We start from the raw sequence: 25,855 nt of genomic DNA, 5'->3' as shown, positions 1-25,855 counted from the left end.
ACAGGACACCCACAGACACCATTACACATACGGGCATAGAGCCCGGCTGACTGAATGGGTCTAGAACTGGAGCAGGATTTTGGTCATGTCAGATCACGTGGACAGGAAAACTCCTGGCGCTGAGAATGAGATGTGTTCTCACAGAAAATGAAGCTGGTCATTACTTCTGGGAAATGACACACTTCTATTGTCCACTATGTTTACCCTGACTGACTATTGTACTGTAGGTAAGATAGGTTAGATAATACTGTCATAGTGACCTGCTGTTTATTTTGGTGATGTCACAAAGGGCTTAAACATCTTGTCCCCGCCCATACACGCACACCCAGCCTTTTACGTAAATCCCCAAATGTCAGAATGGGTGGCCACAATTCATTGACCCACATCATCAGCGTGTGTACAGCGAGAGGTGTAGAAGGTCTATTTTCAGACATGTTATCCTTTGTGATCTTTATGGATTTAATCCCTTCCTCTGTAATCAAACAGACACACACACACCCCTGCTTTGATGGACACACACTGACTGACACACTCACATCTCACATAGAACTTACTTGTACACAGACACACACACACATACACACACACACCTGCAGCCCTATCATATGTAAGCTATAGCAGTAGTGGCCCTAGGCTGGAGAACTCGGTAATGAATGTAATGAAGTGGTGAGGACTCTGGAATCGTTTTGTCTTCCATTCAACTGCTGCTCTGTCTCTGCTGACTCTGCAGTTCTTCTGCCTGAAAAGATTATTCTCTACTAAGATGAATACCTGGGCTTACAGTAATTAGTCAGACCCCTACCTTCTGCAGGAGAGCAAGTAAAGACAGGGGGAGTAGTAAAGGGAGGAGAGGGAGAGAGGATGGGGAGGAGAGAGGGGGAATGAGAGTGGGTGAGAGAAAGTGAGAAGTGAGAGAGGGAAAGGAGGGAGGCGAGAGAACATGGAATGATAAATAGTTGAATGGGCATGCAGAGAAGGAAAAAGCGACAAAGAGAGGGATTGTAGGAGAAGGATATATTAAAGCAAAGATGGATGATGCAGAGTCGCTGAGAGTGAAGTGTTGCTGGCAGAGTGATGGAAGACTTCACAAGATCAATCCTTGAATGAGGGACAGGAGGAGACAGAAAAAGAGGGATGGAGAGATGGATGATTGAAGGCCTCTTGTCAGCATGCAGTCAGTCTGGGGAGATGCTTGAAATTGCATAAATGTGTGTGTGTGCACACGTGAATTTGTGTGTGTCTGAGAGAGATTTCTCTCTTTGGTTTAATGGTGAAGCAGACACAAAGCTTTGAGACTGAACTATTGCTCAGCCCGCAAAACTACTGTTCCCATAGGCATCCTCAGGGAACATTATTTCATTAACATTGACATCCCCTTCATGCTCTACTCTCTGGTTGTGTCGTAAAAGGCACCCTTTTCCCTTTATAGGACTCTACTATTGACCAGGGTCTATAGGGCTCTACTATTGACCAGGGCCTATAGGGCTCTACAATTGACCAGGGTCTATAGGGCTCTACTATTGACCAGGGTATAATTGACCAGGGTCTATAGGGCTCTACAATTGACCAGGGTCTATAGGGCTCTACTATTGACCAGGGTATATAGGGCTCTATTATTGACCAGGTTATATAGGGCTCTACTATTGACCAGGGTCTATAGGGCTCTACTATTGACCAGGGTCTATAGGGCTCTACTATTGACCAGGGTCTATAGGGCTCTACTATTGACCAGGGTCTATAGGGCTCTACTATTGACCAGGGTCTATAGGGCTCTACTATTGACCAGGGTCTATAGGGCTCTACTATTGACCAGTGTCTATAGGGCTCTACTATTGACCAGGGTCTATAGGGCTCTACTATTGACCAGGGTCTATAGGGCTCTACTATTGACCAGGGTCTATAGGGCTCTACTATTGACCAGGGTCTATAGGGCTCTGGTCAAAAGTAGTGCACTATAAAGGGAACTTGGAACACACTCTCTTTCTCCTCTTGTGAAAAATACTGATTAACAATACTACCTTAATACCAATCAAACAGCAATTAACTGTTCTATCTATAATTCATTGTTATAACTAATAAACTCATATATCAATGACATCTGACAAGGGTAAGACTAACTGGGATGTTTTCTGACTCTTTTTCTCCAGCCCCAATAGGAAAATCTCCAGCACAGCCTTTGGCAGGTCGGTCATATCTCCATATGTATGTGTGTTTGTTTTTGTATGTTGGCCACTTCCTTGTTGATCCTGTCCGTTAGTCATGTGATCATTATGTCAACCAGTGTATTAGACTACTATCTAGGTAATTCTTCCTAAGTAATACGGTAATGGTTTTAGCATACTGAACCTCTCTACCTCTTCTGTGTTCACTTTACTACTACAGTTACTACTGTGTACAGATATGAATTTGACCAGTTTCTCACAGCAGGGAAATAAACCTGCAGCAATGGGAAATATGGGCAAATGAAGGAAATTGATGAACAGGGTGATCAAATTAAGATGCTTGTTTGTACTGTACATACAGTGTACCTGTATACAATGCAGTGGAGGCATTATTATAGATGATTTTACAATACTCATACCAACGACAACATCACACAAACATCAACTACATCACACCTGCCAGACCCACATGCTGACACCCCCCATCTCAAGTGCCCGCATCACTCTCCGCCGTATGGCCTCAAACTGCACCATTGTGTTTCTCTCCATCGCCCACACACTTTCAACATTTAGATAATAAAGCTTTTGTGTTTTCCATTGTGTTAACAATTGGAGGATTGGTGTCATGTTTTGTCATTAATTATCATGTCTTGTCCCTGTGCTTCCCCTTCTATTCGTTTCCCTCTGCTGGTCTTATTAGGTTCTTTCCCTCTTTCTATCCCTCTCTCTCCCCCTCCCTCTCTCACTCTCTCGCTCTCTCTTCTCTCTATCGTTCCGTTCCTGCTCCCAGCTGTTCCTATTCCCCTAATCATCATTTAGTCTTCCCACACCTGTTCCCGATCCTTTTCCCTGATTAGAGTCCCTATTTCTCTCCTTGTTTTCCGTACCTGCCCTGTCGGATCCTCATCTATAATTCACCGTGCTGTGTCTATGTTTTGCCCTGTCGTGTCGTGTTTCCCTCAGATGCTGCGTGGTGAGCAGGTGTCTGAGTCTGCTAGGTTCAAGTGCCTTCCCGAGGCAACCTGCAGTTCTCGATCAAGTCTCCTGTCTGTTCTCGTCTTTACGAGTAGTATTATGCTTTTTGTTTTGTAAAGTTTCTTACTGGATTAAAAACTCTGTTTTCGCCAAGTCGCTTTTGGGTCCTCATTCACCTGCATAACAGAAGGATCCGACCAAGGAATGGACCCAGCGACTACAGAGGCTCGTAACACTGCCGTCGAGATCCAAGGAGCCATGCTCGGCAGACACGAGCAGGAATTGTCTGCTGCTCGCCATGCCGTGGAGAACCTGGCCGCTCAGGTTTCCGACCTCTCTGGACAGTTCCAGAGTCTTCGTCTCGTGCCACCTGTTACTTCCTGGCCTGCCGAGCCTCCAGAACCTAGGGTTAATAACCCACCTTGCTACTCCGGGCAGCCCACTGAGTGCCGCTCCTTTCTCACCCAGTGTGAGATTGTGTTCTCTCTCCAACCCAACACATACTCTAGAGAGAGAGCTCGGGTTGCTTACGTCATTTCACTCCTTACTGGCCGGGCCCGAGAGTGGGGCACAGCTATCTGGGAGGCAAGGGCTGATTGTTCTAACAATTACCAGAACTTTAAAGAGGAGATGATTCGGGTTTTTGACCGTTCAGTTTTTGGTGGGGAGGCTTCTAGGGCCCTGGCTTCCCTATGCCAAGGTGATCGATCCATAACGGATTACTCTATAGAGTTTCGTACTCTTGCTGCCTCTAGTGACTGGAACGAGCCGGCGCTGCTCGCTCGTTTTCTGGAGGGACTCCACACAGTGGTCAAAGATGAGATTCTCTCTCGGGAGGTTCCTTCCAGTGTGGACTCTTTGATTGCTCTCGCCATCCGCATAGAACGACGGGTAGATCTTCGTCACCAGGCTCGTGGAAGAGAGTTCGCATCAACGGTGTTTCCCTGCTCCGCATCGCAACCATCTCCCTCCTCTGGCTCTGAGACTGAGCCCATGCAGCTGGGAGGGATTCGCATCTCGACTAAGGAGAGGGAACGGAGGATCACCAACCGCCTGTGCGTCTATTGCGGATTTGATGGACATTTTGTTAATTCATGTCCAGTAAGAGGCCAGAGCCCATCAGTAAGCGGAGGGCTACTGGTGAGCGCTACTACTCAGGTCTCTTCATCTAGATCCTGTACTACTATGTCGGTCCATCTACGCTGGACCGGTTCGGGTGCTACATGCAGTGCCTTGATTGACTCTGGGGCTGAGGGTTGTTTCATGGACGAAGCATGGGTTCGGAAACATAACATTCCTTTCAGACAGTTAGACAAGCCTACGCCCATGTTTGCCTTAGATGGTAGTCATCTTCCCAGTATCAGATTTGAGACACTACCTTTAACTCTCACAGTATCTGGTAACCACAGTGAGACTATTTCTTTTTTGATTTTTCGTTCACCTTTCACACCTGTTGTTTTGGGTCATCCCTGGCTAGTATGTCATAATCCTTCTATTAATTGGTCTTGTAATTCTATCCTATCCTGGAACGTATCTTGTCATGTGAAGTGCTTAATGTCTGCCATCCCTCCCATTTCTTCTGTCCCCACTTCTCAGGAGGAACCTGGCGATTTGACAGGAGTGCCGGAGGAATATCATGATCTGCGCACGGTCTTCAGTCGGTCCCGAGCCAACTCCCTTCCTCCTCACCGGTCGTATGATTGTAGTATTGATCTCCTTCCGGGGACCACTCCTCCTCGGGGTAGACTATACTCTCTGTCGGCTCCCGAACGTAAGGCTCTCGAGGATTATTTATCTGTGTCTCTTGACGCCGGTACCATAGTGCCTTCTTCCTCTCCGGCCGGGGCGGGGTTCTTTTTGTTAAGAAGAAGGACGGTACTCTGCGCCCCTGCGTGGATTATCGAGGGCTGAATGACATAACGGTTAAGAATCGTTATCCGCTTCCCCTTATGTCATCAGCCTTCGAGATTCTGCAGGGAGCCAGGTGCTTTACTAAGTTGGACCTTCGTAACGCTTACCATCTCGTGCGCATCAGAGAGGGGGACGAGTGGAAAACGGCGTTTAACACTCCGTTAGGGCATTTTGAGTACCGGGTTCTGCCGTTTGGTCTCGCCAATGCGCCAGCTGTTTTTCAGGCATTAGTTAATGATGTTCTGAGAGACATGCTGAACATCTTTGTTTTTGTCTATCTTGACGATATCCTGATTTTTTCACCGTCACTCGAGATTCATGTTCAGCACGTTCGACGTGTTCTACAGCGCCTTTTAGAGAATTGTCTCTACGTAAAGGCTGAGAAGTGCTCTTTTCATGTCTCCTCCGTTACTTTTCTCGGTTCCGTTATTTCCGCTGAAGGCATTCAGATGGATTCCGCTAAGGTCCAAGCTGTCAGTGATTGGCCCGTTCCAAGGTCACGTGTCGAGTTGCAGCGCTTTTTAGGTTTCGCTAATTTCTATCGGCGTTTCATTCGTAATTTCGGTCAAGTTGCTGCCCCTCTCACAGCTCTTACTTCTGTCAAGACGTGTTTTAAGTGGTCCGGTTCCGCCCAGGGAGCTTTTGATCTTCTAAAAGAACGTTTTACGTCCGCTCCTATCCTCGTTACTCCTGACGTCACTAGACAATTCATTGTCGAGGTTGACGCTTCAGAGGTAGGCGTGGGAGCCATTCTATCCCAGCGCTTCCAGTCTGACGATAAGGTTCATCCTTGCGCTTATTTTTCTCATCGCCTGTCGCCATCTGAGCGCAACTATGATGTGGGTAACCGTGAACTGCTCGCCATCCGCTTAGCCCTAGGCGAATGGCGACAGTGGTTGGAGGGGGCGACCGTTCCTTTTGTCGTTTGGACAGACCATAAGAACCTTGAGTACATCCGTTCTGCCAAACGACTTAATGCCCGTCAAGCTCGTTGGGCGTTGTTTTTCGCTCGTTTCGAGTTTGTGATTTCTTACCGTCCGGGTAGCAAGAACACCAAGCCTGATGCCTTATCCCGTCTGTTTAGTTCTTCTGTGGCTTCTACTGATCCCGAGGGGATTCTTCCTTATGGGCGTGTTGTCGGGTTGACAGTCTGGGGAATTGAAAGACAGGTTAAGCAAGCACTCACGCACACTGCGTCGCCGCGCGCTTGTCCTAGTAACCTCCTTTTCGTTCCTGTTTCCACTCGTCTGGCTGTTCTTCAGTGGGCTCACTCTGCCAAGTTAGCTGGTCATCCCGGTGTTCGAGGCACTCTTGCGTCTATTCGCCAGCGCTTTTGGTGGCCGACTCAGGAGCGTGACACGCGCCGTTTCGTGGCTGCTTGTTCGGACTGCGCGCAGACTAAGTCGGGTAACTCTCCTCCTGCCGGTCGTCTCAGACCGCTCCCCATTCCTTCTCGACCATGGTCTCACATCGCCCTAGACTTCATTACCGGTCTGCCTTTGTCTGCGGGGAAGACTGTGATTCTTACGGTTGTCGATAGGTTCTCTAAGGCGGCACATTTCATTCCCATCGCTAAACTTCCTTCCGCTAAGGAGACGGCACAAATCATTATCGAGAATGTGTTCAGAATTCATGGCCTCCCGTTAGACGCCGTTTCAGACAGAGGCCCGCAATTCACGTCACAGTTTTGGAGGGAGTTCTGTCGTTTGATTGGTGCGTCCGTCAGTCTCTCTTCCGGGTTTCATCCCCAGTCTAACGGTCAAGCAGAGAGGGCCAATCAGACGATTGGTCGCATACTACGCAGCCTTTCTTTCAGAAACCCTGCGTCTTGGGCAGAACAGCTCCCCTGGGCAGAATACGCTCACAACTCGCTTCCTTCGTCTTCTACCGGGTTATCTCCGTTTCAGAGTAGTCTGGGTTACCAGCCTCCTCTGTTCTCATCCCAGCTTGCCGAGTCCAGCGTTCCCTCCGCTCAAGCGTTTGTCCAACGTTGTGAGCGCACCTGGAGGAGGGTGAGGTCTGCACTTTGCCGCTACAGGGCACAGACTGTGAGAGCCGCCAATAAACGCAGGATTAAGAGTCCAAGGTATTGTTGCGGCCAGAGAGTGTGGCTTTCCACTCGCAACCTTCCTCTTACGACAGCTTCTCGTAAGTTGACTCCGCGGTTCATTGGTCCGTTCCGTGTCTCCCAGGTCGTCAATCCTGTCGCTGTGTGACTGCTTCTTCCGCGACATCTTCGTCGCGTCCATCCTGTCTTCCATGTCTCCTGTGTCAAGCCCTTTCTTCGCACCCCCGTTCGTCTTCCCTCCCCCTCCCGTCCTTGTCGAGAGCGCACCTATTTACAAGGTACATAAGATCATGGACATGCGTTCTCGGGGACGGGGTCACCAATACTTAGTGGATTGGGAGGGTTACGGTCCTGAGGAGAGGAGTTGGGTTCCGTCTCGGGACGTGCTGGACCGTTCACTCATTGATGATTTCCTCCGTTGCCGCCAGGATTCCTCCTCGAGTGCGCCAGGAGGCGCTCGGTGAGTGGGGGGTACTGTCATGTTTTGTCATTAATTATCATGTCTTGTCCCTGTGCTTCCTTCTATTCGTTTCCCTCTGCTGGTCTTATTAGGTTCTTTCCCTCTTTCTATCCCTCTCTCTCCCCCTCCCTCTCTCACTCTCTCGCTCTCTCTTCTCTCTATCGTTCCGTTCCTGCTCCCAGCTGTTCCTATTCCCCTAATCATCATTTAGTCTTCCCACACCTGTTCCCGATCCTTTTCCCTGATTAGAGTCCCTATTTCTCTCCTTGTTTACCGTACCTGCCCTGTCGGATCCTCATCTATAATTCACCGTGCTGTGTCTATGTTTTGCCCTGTCGTGTCGTGTTTCCCTCAGATGCTGCGTGGTGAGCAGGTGTCTGAGTCTGCTAGGTTCAAGTGCCTTCCCGAGGCAACCTGCAGTTCTCGATCAAGTCTCCTGTCTGTTCTCGTCTTTACGAGTAGTATTATGCTTTTTGTTTTGTAAAGTTTCTTACTGGATTAAAAACTCTGTTTTCGCCAAGTCGCTTTTGGGTCCTCATTCACCTGCATAACAATTGGTTGATTTTCAAGGTTTTGAATAGCTTGCCTATCATATGAATATCCTTTCATTGTGGTCTGTGTCTATAGGGCTTTTTCCTACTTCCCTCCTCTAGCCTGTGAATTAAACTGACAAAGAGAGATTGGCCTGCCAGCACTGATCTATGTGTATAGTGTTTTCCCCAACCTCTCCACTCTTTTCCTTTCTCTTGTCCTCTACTCTCTCCCTCTCTTCTACTGTCTCCCCTCCTCTACTCTCTTCTACTCTCTCCTCTCTTCTACTCTCTCCCTCTCTTCTACTCTCTCCTCGTCTCTCCCTATCTTCTACTCTCTCCTCTCTTCTCTCTCCCTCTCTTCTACTCTCCTCTCCTCTACTCTCTCCTCTCTTCTACTCTCTACTCTCTCCTCTCTTCTACGCTGTCCTTTCTTCTACTCTCTCCTCTTCTCCCTTCCTATCTTCTACTCTCTCCTCTCTTCTCTCCATATATTCTACTCTCTCCCTCTCTACTCTCTCCCTATCTTCTACTCTTCCCTCTCTTCTACTCTACCCTCTCTTCTACTCTACCCCTCCTCCTCTCTCCCTTTTCTTTCCTCTCTACATTACCTCCTCTCCTCTCTCCCTTTCTTCCCTACCTCTCCTCTCCTTTCTCCCTTTCCTTTCCTCCTCTCCCCTCTCCCTTGCCTTTCCTACTCCCTACCTCTCCTCCCCTACTCTTTCCCTCCCTTTCTCCTCCTCCTCTTATTAATGAATAGTCTCTGTAATGGAGGCTGGTGTGAAGCCATTCCATTAGTTAGAGTGGGGCTAGCTGTTGTGGTGGCAGTTTGAGTGTGTGTGTGTGTGTGTGTGTGTGTGTGTGTGTGTGTGTGTGTGTGTGTGTGTGTGTGTGTGTGTGTGTGTGTGTGTGTGTGTGTGTGTGTGTGTGTGTGTGTGTGTGTGTGTGTGTGTGTGTGTGTGTGTGTGTGTGTGTGTGTGTGTGTGTGTGTGTGTGTGTACATATGGGCATGCATGCCTGTGTGTCTTTGTAGTGTAATAGTGTGTGATGTGTGTGTGTCTGCACTCTATGCAATATGGTCAGCTCCCCCACTGGCACAGCCCCTTTGCTTATAGTCCCTTTTACATCCTATCCTGCGGCATTCTCTCTGCAAGAGTGGACACACAGTTGCATTATGGTTCAGCAGTAAAGCTCAGATTGATGCCCTATAGGGTGAAGCTAAAAAGGGATAGATCTAGGACTACCACAGTTGGAAGAGATTTTATTGTTTTTTTCTTAGTCTTGTATAACAGCCTCTTCCTCTCTCTTCCTCTCTCTCTCTGTCTGCAGGCAGCTTCTCCACACCAGTAACTTCAGCAGCAGTAACGGCAGCACGGAGGACCTGTTCCGAGACAGCATTGACTCCTGTGACATCGACATCACTGAGAAGGTACCGTAGAGATACGTTGTGTTCTGTTTAATTCTATGGAAGGGACTGCCATTTATCGTGTCTGTCTCTGTCTGTGACCGTTCCACTACCTGCACTCCATTCCATTAAGGTGAAAGTTGATAGGATACCAATTGGGAAATTGATTGCATTGGCTGCTACTGTCAACCTGTGTTCTGCTGTGAATGGAGATGAATGGCTCTGGCACAGCTTGTTGCTGATTGTGCTGGCTGATGTAAGGACATTGGATGAACGAATGATATAACATCTTTTAACCTCTCGCTCTCTCTCCCCCTCCTCCTCTCTCTGTCTCTCCCACACACAGGTGAGTTACCTAGAGAAGAAGGTAGCAGAGTTGGAGAATGACACGCTGATGAACGGAGATCTCAAGTCCAAGCTGAAGCAGGAGAACACACAGCTGGTTCACAGGTAGGAGGTTTACACACACACATGCATGCCCACCCATGCACACACACACACACACATACACACTTAGATATACACATACACACAAACAAATGCATGCACGAATGCACGCACACACACATTTATTCTTAAATATATATATGTGTGTGTGAGCATGTTTTTGCATATCTCATTGATGGTTATGTTTGTTTATGTGCGTGTCTGCTGGCTTGTGTGTGTGCGTGTGTGTGTCGCTCACAGGGTCCATGAGTTGGAGGAGCAGTTGAAGGACCAGGAGGCGCGGGCAGAGCAGAACACAGAGGAGGAGCAGAGACGACACCGTGAGGCCTACAGCAAGATGGAGAGAGACAAGAACACAGAGCTAGAGCTGCTACACAACCGGTAACACACACTTACTTCAATCATTTATACACTACATCGTAGATACACATATTTACGTCTATAAGTGTACACAAAGGTGCTGTCTAGAACTTGAAAGGGTTCTTTGGCTGTCCACATAGGAGAACCCTTTGAAGAACCCTTTTGGGTTGCAAGTCAAATCCTTTTGGGGTCCATGTAGAATCATTTTCACAGAGGGTTTTTTACATGGAACCCAAAGGGGTTCTACCTGGAATCAAAAAGGGTTCTGCTATGGGGACAGCCAAAGAACCCTTTTGGAACCCTTTCTTCTAAGAGTGTAGTCCATAGAGCTAGGTAGATAGCATAGATTAGGCCTTGAGTTAGATACCAAATCCAGACCTTGAGGTCCGCAGTACTGCTAATTTCCATTTCTCTTTGTTAGTGGCCTTGTTTTGAATAACCCGGACATATGTTAAACATGGATGAATTATCATAATGTGTTCCTCTTCTTCCCCTACAGAGTCCAACAGCTAGAGGAGGAGAACGGGGATATATCGGTGAACATGTGCAGACTGAAGTCTCAGACAGAGAAACTGGACGAGGTATGTGCTTGCTTGTATATCATCCTCAGAGACACAGTAGGTTCCAGTACTACTATCTCTACACAGACAGAGACCTCGATAACTGGTTACAAAAACATCAACACCCAACCATCAACAGCACGTGACCAATTGCTACAGCCACACACACACACACACACACACACACACACACACACACACACACACACACACACACACACACACACACACACACACACACACACACACACACACACACACACACACACACACACACACACACACACGTTTGGAAGTGTGAAGGCTACAGCTGGGCTCATATCAACACCTCTATTTCCAGCCTGCCTGGTGAAAACATCCAAGGGAGTTGGCATGATCATTTGATTGTGTGATTGTGTGAACTCCTAACAGAGTCACACTAACTAACTAACTAATTGCGAGGCTATACACGTCAGGCTGCCTGATGACTCAAACTGAATTCTTTCACTACATACTTCAGCCTGAGACTGCCATCGTTGAAGTCGTTTGTGGTGACATCAAAATGAGGGGTGTTGTAAAGTCATCAGCGATTTGATTGTATCAAAGCCAATGACGGATGTTCAAACCGCGGCTTTACCCACGTGTATTCTGTCTCTGGCCCAACCTATTGGTTTCCGGGCCCAACCTATTGGTTTCCGGAACCAATCATAATGGCTAGAATGTTGCTCAATTCTAAAAATCGTTGGGGGGGCACTCAGATCCAGACTCATTGCGGAGAAGAAACTAATGTCAGTGCTGAAGCAGGAGAACACACAGCTATCCTTTGGAGGGAGCAAGGAGTTTGGGTAGCCAGCTGTAGAGAATATTTGTATGAATAGCTGTTTTTTGCAGTATTTTTGTTGTTGTTGCAGTATTTGCACTATGCATAGTACTGTAAATTCATTAAAATTATAGTTAATTTTAAGGTATGTGTCTTTAATGTTTCTTCTTACTGGACTATTCACTGTGCATTATTAGACTGACTGTGTTCTTGCTTACCGCATACATCCTAACAACCTAATGCCTTATTCATACTGTGGGACCTTTATTGTGTGAACACCATGTGACTTTAATTTTTGACGAGCTACTCTGGAGGTTCGGGGTAGAGCCGAGGTTATTGAGTAATCGGGGTCAGTTTTGAGATTGAGTGACTCCGCCCTCTCTAGCTTGCTGTATTATTTTGCCTCTCCCTTAGCTGTTGTACATGACTTATAGGGCCGCCGCAAACGGCACTGTGCTGGCTTGAGTCTTTTCTATTCACACGGTCCTTCCCAGCAAGGTTCCAGAAACTATAACCAGTCCAGCCCAGAACAGATTGCCTTGGCTTTGGCCTGTAATGTGAATCGGGCATACGTTTGAAAAACTATCCGTGCTTTATTCTCTGTGAATCATCACATGTATTAGAATGTGTCTATACGTGTGTGTTGTCAGGAGAAGCAGCGTATGACAGACAAGCTGGAGGACACCAGTCTGAGGCTAAAGGATGAGATGGACCTCTACAGGAAGATGATGGACAAGCTGAGGCAGAACAGACACGAGTTCCAGAAGGAGAGGGAGGCCATGCAGGAGGTGGGAGGAGGGATAGCACACACGCGTACACACACACTTGCGTGTACACACACTTATACACACTTTTACATGTAGTGTGAAACGAAAGCTCATGATGCCGCTCCCTCTCCTCTGAAGTCTCTAGTAGCTGAGTGTTTGTATAGAATACGTTTGCACGTAAACCAGTCCTGCCCACTGCATCAGACTGGTCTACGTGGCTGCCCCAGGTACTCTTTATGCTAAACAGTCTTCACGACAGCTACTGCATATCGTCCCTGGTTGTCTCTCTCCTCCTGCAGTTGATTGAGGACCTTCGTCGGGAGCTGGAACACCTGCAGCTGTTCAAACTGGAGACAGAGAAGCCTGGCCGCGGCCGCAGCTCCTCCTCTGGGCTGACGGAGTTCAACGCCAAGACCAGAGAGATGGAGCTGGAGCACGAGGTCAAGAGACTCAAACAGGTGGGCTTGAGAGCTAGTGGCCAATGCTAACTCTATATGAATGCATTGTTACTTCCTCTTTTGGGGTATTTGCTAGGATTTAATTGGGCAAGCGATTAAGCAGGCGGGGCTCAAAAACAATCTTTTGCACAGTGTTTTAAAAAAAAAAAATTTTTTTTTACACATGTCCCCCCTCAATTCCACCTCTAAGTATACTGTATGTGATTGTATATGCCAACACTATTTGCTAGTCTGCGAGTGAACAGTGTTTTGTGTGATAGTCAAATGCTGTGAATACACTCTCAATATAGAGAGTGGCATACACTAGTCATATCTGTGCGTCTTATCTACTGTAGGTGTTGTCCTTTCGACTTTTTAGATAGTGTGCCATTTCTAGGCAGTGAAAACCAGTGATATCTGTCTGTCAAGAGCAGTGAAATTACATTGTTATTGTTCCCCAACCTTGTTAGGAGCATCGGACCGAGTATAAACATGAGATAAGAGATCAAGATGAAAGTGTTTCTAAGATGTCCTCTCAGACAAGGCAGACGTTATGATACTAAACCACAAAGCCTCGAGGCAAACGCAGGCAAGAGGCTCTAATGCTGGGGACATGCAGTGTTGCGGTATCTTCATGTGTAAAGATTTGATATTCTACTGTAGGCATCTTTCTTGCCTTCGGTCAGTACATACTGTCAAACTGACAGTAATGCTAGGAGAGTAATCACAATGCCTCGCCTTGCCTGCAGCTTTCATCTGGATCTGTCTTGCTCTCTCTCTCTCTCTCTTTTTTTTTCTCTCGCTCTCACACTAGCCTGGTTGCCGTCTCTGCTCAGCTGTTACATTTGGCAAATGACAGGAGTGGCAAGGGGTGGAATGTTAGCTAAAAAGACTGGTACCCAGACTATTTTCTGCAGTCACAGGCTTTGATTCAAAGTTTAAACTACAAGGCTGGAAGAGAAACATTACTTCTGTCTCTAATTGGTGTCAGGCAGATATGTGATGCCCTTTTTCTCTTTTCTCAACACTTTTAGATTAAATGGTGTTTATCTGAAACTCCTTATTTAAAACACTCATAGGTTACTATTTAAAATCTGTTATTTTATAATGGCACTGTTTCATATTTGAGAAAGGGTTGAAAAGAGAATGCAGATCAGCTAGCTGATGTGATAGTATTCCAAACAGGGATGAATGAGTCTCTTCCCTCTCATGTCTCCCTGTGCTCCTCTTTGCTCCTGCTCTGTGTGTCCAGCGGTTTGTCTCGCAGGACTTTCCTCTGACCTCTGACCTCCGCCACCTCGTAGTATCCGCTGGGGCACGCCTCCGTCACGGTCAGACGGTAAACAAACCCACTGTTGTTTCTTGTGAGCATTAACCTTTGACCCTTCCCATTAACCACAGCTAATATCACCACCATACAGCGCCTATAGAGCTTCACCCCGTCGACACAGGGCACAGTTTGTGCCATAACACCTTGATAAACATAATAACCCGTGTCCTGTCCTGTAGATGTTACCGTAGATGTAGTGTGCTGTGTCGGCTGCTGTTAAAATCGAGAGATGGTTTGTCGTGGGTGTAGTTGTGTGAGGCTTCAGTAGTCTAATCTAACAGGCCTTGCCTACTGAAACAGTGTGGATGAAGTGGGGCGCTTGGAGAATTGAGATGAATCTCATCAAGCTGTGGACCCCCTCTAAACCCATCGCTTCAGTCTGCCAAATCAAACTATGACCCTCATCGCTCTCTCTCTCTTTCCTTCCCTCCTCTCTCCCTCTACTTCCCCCTCCCACTTCTCTCTCCCAAACTCCCACCCTCCCCTCTTTGTCCCTTCCTCCCTCCTTCACTCCCCACACCACCCAACAGGAGAACCTGAAACTGAGGGAACAGAACGACGACCTGAATGGTCAGATCCTCAGTCTGAGTCTGTATGAGGCTAAGAACCTGTTTGCCACCCAGACCAAGGCCCAGTCGCTGGCTGCCGAGATAGACAATGCCTCACGAGACGACGTGAGTTTTTAATTCCTAATGCTCATCATTTGATGGTTTGATCATTTCGGAGTAACCATGCAAGAGTAACCCCATTGATTAAGGTCATAGTACACATAGCATTTAGACAGTAGGCATGTATGTGATCAGGTTCTTAGGCCTGCAGTAGGTTACATTACTATCATAAAATAATGTATTGCTGGTGTAACCGTTCTGATGGTATGGTGACCACGCTTGTCTAAGACCTGAAGAGTTGCATTCTGCATGACATCAGGGTTAGCTGGTATAACCAGATAATGGCACCACCATATCTGATGGTAACATAACATTCATTTGATATTTCTCCACAGTTGATGGAGGCCCTCAAGGAGCAGGAGGAGATCAACTTCCGTTTGCGGCAGTACATGGACAAGATAATTTTGTCTATCCTGGACCACAACCCCTCCATCTTGGAGATCAAGACCAACTAGAACCCCCCAACTAGAAACCCACGACTAGAACCCCCTCCGGGAAAGGGAAAGGAAGACAAGTCACGGTGGGCCCTGGGACAGCCGGACATCATTGCCCCCTGCTGCCCCAGGAGTGGAACTGTGAACTTGGGTGTATTCATTAGGCACAAAACAGAAGAAAACAGACAAATTGGGAGGTACTACCTGGACTTGTCCAATTAGAAACACTAGTTTTTGTGTTCCGTTGCTAAACGTTTTGCTACGGTGTGGCCTAATGAATATGCGACAAGCTATAGGGGAATTTCTGTGTTGACTACTAAAGTTTTGGTACTTCGCCATCATACTTCTGTTCTATTCTGTGACTCATCAACAGATGTTGGTATCTCCCTCATGTCTCCTTCATGCACTTTCTTCTATGTTCTCTATTTTTTTCTCACAGCCTCATCTTTAGTCTTAAACACAATCGAGATTAATTATTACTGGGAAAAATAATTATACTGGGCAGGTGCTTTGAATATGTAGGGCATTACTGGTTGTTGAACACTGGATGTACGTACTCTAGTAAACAATGTGAACACAAATCTATTGATCTTCAATAGCGTGTGTTGTAGCCATAGGGGAAGATAGGAACAGAGAGAGACTGGCAGATAGACAAACAGAGATCTTTAGCTTCCAGACAACCCTATCCCCACTGCTTCCTTAAAGTTGATCTGTGTTTGATCGCTGAAGACCGGTATGTGGGTTGAGGCATGTTGATGAAGAAAGTAAAGCAGCACGTGTTTCTGTGCGTAAGAAGAGTGACAGAAAGAGATGAAAGGAGGGAGAGGAGAGAGAAAGTATTGTACAAGCATCTCCATGTCAAAAGGTATTAGCTTTGACTCAAGAAGATATCAGTCATGTGAAGTGATAATGAGAGGCAGCAGACCTTGGTGTGATGGAATGCTTTCAGGAGGATGGAATGGCTTTGTGAAGTCAAGAAGGAACAGGTGAAGTGTATCAGTCAGTACAGTACAGGGGAAGAGAAGAGAAGAATGCCTTCCTAGGGAACTCTGAGATGACGGTACAGTATGATCTGTGTAGAGTAATACTGTATGATAAATCCATATAGTGAATCCTTAACTCACACAGTGAGTTGTTAATTGGCTGGTTGAGAATTTCCGGATGCCAATTCCTCTTAATCATCATTATTTTCTACTCAGACATTCTGTGGTAAGTCTGTCTAAATAAGTTGGTTAGACCTGGGATATCTGCTATGAAGGATGTCCCATTGCATAGAGCTGCTATAGCTACCCACATGAAAAAAATACTATAGTATACTATGGAATAAATACTATAGTATTCACTGTAGTGTTTTGTTGACTTTTTTTCTGACTTATGGAGTCCGCAAAAACACTGCAGTGAATAGTGTAGTATTCATTGTAGTATTTACTGTAGTATTCTGTATTATACTGTAGTATTTATTGTAGTAGTTACTGTATTATACTGTAGTATTAAATACTGTAACAATCGAAAACTGTAGTATATACTATAGTAATAATGTATTGTTTTTGTGGATTGTAGTATTTACTGTAGTGTTTTTGCAGATATTACTGTAGTATTTACTACATTGTTTTTTAAAATTATCTTTGACATAGAAATGGAGGCTTTCTCCTTCAGGAAACCTACTGGAGAAATACTAAAAGAGCTAATTTTCCATAACCTGTAGCTAGGACTGGGGTCTAAACAGATTGTTCAGAGCTTCTGCTCTTTTCTATAACCTGCAGGGAACACACAACATGGTCCATACTTGGCATGTAGTTTTCTGACTTATGGGTGGTACAAATTGCGATATGGGGGAGGGGAATGGGCAGGGTATATGCAGTTAAGATACTGTAGTATTTACTACAGTATTTTTTGTGGCTAATACTATAGTATTTACTATAGTTTCTACAGTATACTATAACATTCTATAGTAAGTACTACTGTACACATGATCAAGGAATAGTACAGTGTGTAGTATAGTATACTACAGTTTACTATAGAATTCTATAGTAGGTACTCTAGTATTTTATAGTATACTGTAGTATTTTTGTATGTGGGTATTAGCCCATTAGCCTATATGCTTTATATTTCTGTGTTGGACACTGCCACTCCACTCTCCCTATATCCACACTGAACAAGAGACAAACCCTCCCAGCATACAGGGCTGTCAAGTCAACAGCATAACAATGTACAAGCACACGAATGTAACCCTATGGATGTGAATGTACAGAATGCTTAATGCATTCTGCATAGAGATAGATACAGTATTTATCTCTATGTTATTCCACATCTCAATGTGTTTTATGAATTTCCTCTGGGTGTTAAGCCATGTCAGTCTGGCTCATTGAATCATCCCTATCATCTCTATATAAGATACTGTAGTATACTGCAGTATATTCATCAGAAGTTCACTTACTGTAGACTAGAGTTTGGTACTAATAAGACTGGAATAGCAATCATACTGGAGTCTATACAGAGTATATGGGTAGTGTTTGCCCTTTGGCTAGTATACTGTAAATATCATGAATGTCTCACGTAGCTAACATTCTCTGTTAAAACCTAATGGGTTTTTGTGTACAAATTTTGTTGAGACAGTTTTCAAATGTCATACAGTAGGCCTTTGCTGTACTACTGTATTTGAGAGGATGTTGATAGGCAAAGGGGATAACCTGCTGTAAATGAAATTGCTCTAACCGTATGTTTTGCTTCCTTGCACAAAAATATGTTGTTTTTTCTTATTTTTGCATGTTTTCACCATTTCTGGTATTCGTGCCTTTAAAACACTTATCTATTTTTCTTTTTCTTAATATAGCTATGTTGTTTAGACAACTTAATAATGAATATTTTTACTGTTGCTTTAAAAACAATTGTCTGAATGATGTTCATGACTTGTAAATGTTGTACAGAGATACTTTAGTTAGGATTTGTATTGTGCCACTCACCACACTTTTACAGATGAGACCACAAAAATACAATTTTATACAGTTCTATCAGGAAATGGCCAGGTAATCAACTCTAGTTTATAAAAATGTTACAGCACAAGTTTATTTTGTATTTTTTTCTCCCCAATTGCGTGATATCCAATTGGTAGTTACAGTCTTGTCCCATTGCTGTAACTCCCATACGGACTCGGGAGAGGTCAAGGTTGACAGCCAGTCCTCCAAAAAATGACCCTACCAAACCTCACTGCTTCTTGACACACTGCTCGCTTAACCCAGAAGCCAACCGCACCAATGTGTTACAGGAAACACGGTACAACTGGTGACTGGGATGGAACCCGGGTCTATAGTGATGCCTTAGACCGCTGCGCCACTCGGGAGGCACAGCACAAGGTTTTTTATTTAAAAACATTGGGGCAATATTTTTATTCTTTTCTGTTTCTGCGGTAACCTATCTATGAATGCGGTGTCCATTGCTTTTAAGATCGCTTTGGTTTCTGCATCCTTTCAAAGTATGTTGATATGGTTTCCCCCTGTCTTCCTATACACTAAATAAACTGAGAAATATGACTTTTCTCTATACCATACCAACCTAGCACTACAAGGTTTACTTCTACAACCTTGAAAGATTCACTTCACACAAATTTAAATTAAGTTGAGATACATTGAGAAATGTCTTCAAATTGAGCGTTGACCTCGTCATCATGTAGAAGCCCTCCTATCGTTTGAGGTGATGTTGACCAATTTCAGACAGTGCAACAGCCAATCACCTGTTGAGCACTGTCACAAAGTTTCACTTGCAACATTTTAAATAAACTCAAACGTTTCCCATTTGTGTGCTCCTAAATACTTCCCAACACAATGAAATATGTAGTCTCCTACTCTTCAAGATATTGAGAGGTTGGATTTTAAAGTGCCCAAGGTGTGGCATTGTGGCAATAAGAATGGCTTGGGCTTGTGATATCTTGTGATTTTCTGTTACCTTGTTTCTGTTGTCCTATTTCTCTACCACATACCATTGTTACTGATATACATTGAAGCACTGTACTGTATGTGGCTGTAAGTAGCCTACTACTTATGGTATGAGGTCTTATCTGCAATTGTGATGTACAAACAACTTTAAGCTGTAAATAAAGAGATTTGCCCTGGCATGATTACAACCTGATGAATGCTAATTTCAGAAATGAAAATGTAAACTTCTTACAGTATGATGAAAGGAATACTCGGTCCTGTTTTAGGAATAATAATGTTTGCCATTGATTCAGAAATGCAGTAAAACAGGTCTGCTACAATTGATCAAATGTGGTCCTAATGTGGGATTTCCTGTATAGACATAACTCTCTATCTGCAGTGTGCCTGATGTAGATCCTCTATCTATGCTGACCTAAATCTCAGCTCTGAGAAATGACTTGTGGGACCCAGAGAATTCTCAAAGAGATGGAAATTATCTAGATCAGTGTACTTCAACACGTACATTAAACCCCTGATTCATACTGTGTCAATTGATTCAAGATTATGATGGGGGAATGGGGCACTAAATTATATTATATGCATGTTTCAATAAGTTGTCCTACAGAGAATTACATAGGATTGGACTGAGAAAAAAAAACGAATCGGTACAAAATAATAAACCAAGCAGTAACCCACGTGGATGTCAGAACAGAGGAGACTCCACCGTGCGCTTGACGTTTAACACTGCATTCGAAGCCCACGGGAGGTACGTGGATTTGGTTAATTAGCTAGCAATTTACCTTACCTTGATTTTCTTTTTAGAATTGCCCTTTCTGAAACCCAAGTTTATGTAGTTACATTGAGCTGTTGAGTGTACATGAAAGGGGGAAAATGTATATGTTAATTGATGCTGGAATAAAGTGAGCTTGCTAGCAAGCGACGTTGGCTAACTATCGAACAATCAATATATTAGCAACCGGAAGACCTCATTTAGCGTCGCACGCAGTATTTTGTCAAATGTAGCCTATAATCCATGTCGGTTTAATTATCAGTGAAGGAGAACTTGCCTCGTCAAAATGTGTAGCAGCAAGGTGATATCGATTGTGCAAGCTTTCTCTGTCTAACGGCTGGAATTTTGTAGAATGATGCAGTGAACCAAAAATGAATGAATCTCTTGTTTTTATTGTTGAAATCTGAATTTTATCATATTCTAAGTAAATAAATGTTCAACGGCCGACGCCAATCAATAATTTTTTTTGGAAGGAGATGACATTACAGTGACAACTTCCACAGCATATATTACTTAAATGTGTTGCTATCGATAGCTTTGCTCACCGTTTGATGAGCATTTTCCTTTTGCAAAAGTTTCAAACGTTAGTAGTGCTTGACTTGGACCGAAATGGGTTCTGGAACTGTTTATATTTAGGTGCTCAACAATAATTTTGAACATATATTCTATAAGAGGTACAGGGGCTCAAACAATAAAACATTTGAGGTGCAGGTGCGCGGCTCTGGCGAGCTCTCGCCCAAGTCAAGCACTGCTTATCAGCTGATATGACAACATTTCTCTGTGTTCATGCTTTTCTCTGCAGGCCTACAGTAAACTCTTGAGGGAGACCTGTGACAGTGGACCATGCCCCAGACAACGAGTAACCCCCAAGGCTTGTGCATTGGTGCCAAAACCATTCCAGAGAGAAAGCAGATATATTCATGCAATGGTATACTGGACCCTTCTCCAGGGCGTAGGTACAAGCAGGTCTATCCTTTCAGGTATAGGTGGAAATGGAGGAAGAAGTCAAAAAAACAAACGCCACCAGCCCCACCTCTGCCATCATATGAGGAAGAAAATTGGGAGGAGGAGATGGGAAGCTTTGAGACATATGGATTTGCTCCATATGGTAAGGAGGGGGAGAGATACAGTGGGGTCTGGAATTATTGGACCCCTTGATAAAAATTAGCAAAAGATACATTTAAAAAAAATTGTTTATACAAATATTGAGCTATATTGTATGAAAGTATTATTTTATACTAATACAATTGCTCGGAATGGGGGGGAAAGATGGGGGGGTCAAATGTATTGTATCTGCTGTTTAATACTCCTGCAACCTCTCCTTTTGAGGATAAGGAAACTGAGAATTTTTCTGAAATGTTTTATGAGATTGGAGAACACATTGGGAGGGAACTTAGAACATTCCTCTATACATAATATTTCCAGATATTTGATATCCTTTGTCTGTGCCTATGGACTTCCCTCTTCAATTCACACCACAGGTTTTCAATGAGGTTCAAGTCCAGAGACTGAGATGGCCATTGCAAAATTATGATTTTGTGGTCAATTAACCATGGATTTTGTGCTTGAGGTTATTGTGTTGATGGAAGATCCACTTGCTGGCAAGTTTCAGCAACCAGGTTTTTGGCTAAAATGTAATGATATTTGGGACAAGATCCCCAGGACCAGTGAAAGCAAAATAGTCCCATAACATCAACAATCCACCACCATTATTTTACAGTAGAGATGAGGTATTTTTTGCATATACATTGTTCTTTCTATGGCCAAACTCACCACTGTTGTGCGTTTCCTCATTTGTCTATTTATATAGTACATCAAGGACTACCGTCTAGGACAGTGGTCACCAACCGGTCGACCCCGATCTCCAAGAAATTACTAATCGATCGCCTTGCTTTCCTGTTTTTTGTTTGTTTTATTTGTTTCACGCGGTTTGTAGTAGGTGCACTTAATTCAGGTGCCCTGCGCGCCGGGAAGACTACTTATTCCCTTTGAACCATTGCATGTGTCTGAAGGTACAAACTTCGCCTACTCAGCGACCCCAATCAAGTGCACATATATCGGCCAACAGCAGGCCATTCAGAACTCGGATCACCGTGCAGCTTCCATGAGACGATAGAGAAGCCTGAGCAGCATTTCTTTCTGGTTCTGACGAGAAAAATATAATACTGTCTGGGGAGGTTCTCTTCTGCACAACTAATCCAGTAAATGTGGAGGAGGATTTAAAATGAGGTGTTGCCTTGTTAACGTCCAAAAGCAGAAGTTGCGTCTTATTTGTAGCACTGGTGCTCCTAACTTCAAAAAGTAAGAAGAACCAGACAAATGGCTGTCCTATCATTCTTAATTGTCATCCGTTGTTACCTTGATGTGGAACGCATCACGAGAGTGGGAAAGACATTACAATAAAATAAAACTTTGAATCATTTTATTCAAAAGTGCAACAGCAAACCTATTTACATATGTAATTTTGGACAAACAAATGTAACGTACAAAACATAATTGTTGTTATATTCAACAGTGCGATAGCAAACACACACACACACACACATATATATATATAATGTGTGTGTGTGACTTGACATTACCTGTATTGTATTTAAAAGTGCAAATAAAATGTCATTTCTAGCTCGGTTAGCTCTGCATGTGACCGGATTTCTGTGTCTGCGGCAGCTCTTTCCTCGATGTGTTTTACCCAGCAATTGATGTGCTTTTGGCTGAAGTTGTGTTTTAGCAACGACTCGTGTTTTATTTTGCCACAGGGTCCAGCAACCTAAGTCTTCCCTGCTTTTATTACTCCACACTTTCGTCAGTACTCACAAAACGCGCTTCTCCCTATCCTTCTCCCATGAATTGGTGGATGAGGCAGAAAGAATGAAGTGAGACTCGAGTTTCGCCATCGGCTGGAAGACGGTAATATGCAGGCACCATCAGTCCAGTAAAATATATATATTTTTAAAGTGAATTATTTCAATTTATGCTCACTCAGCGGTGTTGTGCATAACAAGTAACACAATTATCTAATATTACCAGTGTGATCATACACCTCAAGTTTTGAAACATAATACAATTGTCTGAGAAGAACAACATTAATGCCATTGGCAGGGCAATTCAAGCATAGCCACTATGCTGTGATAATGTATTGGGCTATAGCCTACTGCACAAACCTCATAGGTTAATGTAGCATAGGCTTACGTTTATTAAGTCATGTTTCAAAAAATTATATCTGAGCAGTAGATCTCCACCTGCATATTGACTCAAAGTGATCTCAGCTCTGAAAAGGTTAGTGACCAGTGGTCTAGGACAAGTTAGATTCAAATATTGGACTCTATACTGTATGTAACTTACTGCCATTACTCCCAGGTCAATAACAATGTATCCATATTACTAGACAATTGGTAGTGCAAGGAAGGGACCATTATTTATTTCAGACCTAATATCAAGTCTTGTCTTGTTCTCTTGGTTTGTATAGAAATGTTGACACATTAAGGTTTTGGCAGCACTAACAGTGCAACTTTATATATATGTATTATTTCTCTACTTAGGACTTTTTCATGTAGGGTGGTGCTCAGTAATGCCACACTGGAGAACTCATTTTTCTGAAACAGGTGCTAGAGGACTTCTTCAGTTAGACGTTTTGTTTTCCATTTTGCTATATGGGCTGCTCGCTACAGAACATTTAGATATCAATGTTATAGAACAGACATGCTTTTCTGCCCTGCTGAATAGGGAATAATGTCCGCTCGAATGCAACACATTTATATCTGCAGCATTCAGAGTTTTGCTCCTCCAGAACATGACTCAGGACTGTGTTCAGGAGGGAGAATTTTTTTTCTTTTTGAGCTGAATGAACCTGGGAGGGAATACCTCAATGAGGACACAGATTTACGTTGTCCGTTTCAATATGTTTTGCTACAGTTTGCCCAACTGAATACGAGCCAGTATTGCCATGCATCTTCTGTTCCTCTTTTCAGGCCCAGAGGATGTGGATAGAGTGGCCCTACAGGGGTTGACCCTGAACCAGACTCCCTGCCCTCCCCACCCCCAGACAGCAACCGACTACAGCCCTGCCACCCACCACCAAGCCCCCATCAAATGGGTTCGCCACATCATCCGCAGCGTGGAGGAGCAGTTTGTCGACGCAGAGGATTGAGGTCCGGTGTGTCCTGATATACTTTTTATTAGTTAACTCTTTAATCGTAAGCTCTTAGGAATGATATTTTAGTTGGTTTCTCAGGTGTTAGGGTTAGTATTACTTGTTCCTTGGTTTGTTAATGAATTAGGATGGCATATTTGTAGCCTCGTTGACAGTTGGGTTACATGTTAACAATTCATTATATTTTTTTGTGAATCATTTCAATAGATGTGTAGTCTAACTCTTAACTAAAAGATAAATTGTATTTTTTAAATCTTATTTTTCAATACTTTTGTTTTAAACGCAATCAACTGATATAGGCCCATGTGTTCAAGTGTCACTCCCTTTAAAATCATATGTGTTAAAATGGAGAGTGCACAGTGCAAGAATAAGTATGTTTGGATATATTCTCAAATGGACTTACCTGATTGATTCTGAGCCCATGGAGAGCAAGAGGTCAGGTTGCCATGACTACAGCACCCTGTAAGACACCACCCACTGGGCACCGATGTCAATTCAACGTCTATTCCAAGTTGGTTCAATGTAATTTCATTGAAATGATGTGGAAACCATGTTGATTCAACCAGTGTGCGCCCAGTGGGAATGAAATTCAGCTTTTGAGATCCAATATATATTTAATGCAAATAAACCATGCATTTTAACAACAAAACTCTACACTGATGCATCATTCCCACACTGTTTTTGTTGTAGTGGTAGTAGTTCAGAAGAGAAAATTGTAGCATTAGATGCCCACTAGGTGGCAGTGTTGGTTAAATATTACATTTACCTCCATTGCGCTGAATTCTTTCCATGCAGCTCTGGGTTTATATAGTGAGTTCATTCAGTTCATAGGCCCTGTTCAAATACTAAAAAAAATGCATCCATCCTCCCTCCCTTCCTTCCTACCTTTCGTGAAAGTAATCACAGATCTGAATTGGTGAAAACAAGAAGGAGCTAACTTTGCTGTGGGCCCGGTTTCCCTAAACCATTTTAAGGTTAAGTTCATCGTTAGTACCTTCGTATGAGCATCGTTAAATCTCTGAGCTGTTCACCAACGTTGCACTTGAAAACGCTTGTAATCGTAACGCCTGCCTCAGATCACTCATAAAACACTTAAATGTATTGTTAGTGTGGAGCCCAAACTGTTCGGACGCTAGACAGAAGTTGGCTGATAGGCTCTACTGACTTCAGACGAGTCCCAATACGCTTGTGGGGGTCATAGAGCAAAACGAAGGACACCCTCGTGTTCGTGAGAGGCATCTTTCCACATAGGGCTCATAACAGTCTGTAGGCCAAACCGTTCAGACACTACAGACGGGATTTTCGGGATGTCCCATGGCCTGACACACAGCTCTAGCTCTGCCACCTTTCACCGCAGATGTGGCCATCGGCGGATGTGGTGGATTGAGAAGCATCCAATGCAAAAAAAAAAAAAAACATCCCTAGTTTAAACTGACAGATTTTGATGGGGATTTTGTTATTATTCTAACGTGCGTAACGATGTGACAAATCTGTGTATTTGTATATATATATTTTCCTATTTATTGGGTAAGCATTGGAATAAGCCGCCTCAATATTGCAGCCGCAGTTGGTAATATCTCTAGGAGCTGAGCCGTCGTCAGCATTGTGAAATAATTATAATGTCATGGTAAGATTTCAATGGAGAAAGCTGATCCGAGAGCAGGGCTCGCTTTCTTTCGATCCAATCAGTA

General features: G+C 44.1%; 1 protein-coding gene and 1 non-coding gene across 5 annotated transcripts in view; one reads left to right on the top strand and one right to left on the bottom strand.

Moving 5' to 3' along the window:
* Nucleotides 1-19,433, top strand: part of LOC124015146 (rab11 family-interacting protein 4A-like) — a 100,814-nt gene extending 81,381 nt beyond the window's left edge. For 2 of the 4 annotated variants that reach the window (XM_046330121.1, XM_046330125.1), the window contains 10 exons: nucleotides 2,148-2,183; nucleotides 9,436-9,535; nucleotides 9,858-9,961; nucleotides 10,199-10,339; nucleotides 10,818-10,899; nucleotides 12,328-12,465; nucleotides 12,744-12,902; nucleotides 14,134-14,220; nucleotides 14,742-14,885; nucleotides 15,215-19,433. In XM_046330121.1, coding sequence (XP_046186077.1) covers nucleotides 2,148-2,183; nucleotides 9,436-9,535; nucleotides 9,858-9,961; nucleotides 10,199-10,339; nucleotides 10,818-10,899; nucleotides 12,328-12,465; nucleotides 12,744-12,902; nucleotides 14,134-14,220; nucleotides 14,742-14,885; nucleotides 15,215-15,334 — 1,111 coding nt within the window. In that variant the 3' untranslated portion in view covers nucleotides 15,335-19,433. The remainder of the gene's footprint in view (nucleotides 1-2,147; nucleotides 2,184-9,435; nucleotides 9,536-9,857; nucleotides 9,962-10,198; nucleotides 10,340-10,817; nucleotides 10,900-12,327; nucleotides 12,466-12,743; nucleotides 12,903-14,133; nucleotides 14,221-14,741; nucleotides 14,886-15,214) is intronic. The other 2 variants (XM_046330122.1, XM_046330124.1) reach the window with 2 other exon arrangements.
* LOC124016550 lies at nucleotides 16,952-17,006 on the bottom strand. The gene has a single exon (XR_006835364.1). It is a non-coding gene; the product is annotated as a U7 small nuclear RNA (small nuclear RNA).
* Nucleotides 19,434-25,855: the final 6,422 nt, after the last annotated feature.

Source organism: Oncorhynchus gorbuscha, linkage group LG26 (assembly GCF_021184085.1).
Source record: "Oncorhynchus gorbuscha isolate QuinsamMale2020 ecotype Even-year linkage group LG26, OgorEven_v1.0, whole genome shotgun sequence".
Lineage (NCBI taxonomy): Eukaryota > Metazoa > Chordata > Actinopteri > Salmoniformes > Salmonidae > Oncorhynchus > Oncorhynchus gorbuscha.
The sequence above is the reverse complement of the archived record's forward strand: the minus strand, read 5'-3'. Positions and strand labels throughout refer to the sequence as shown.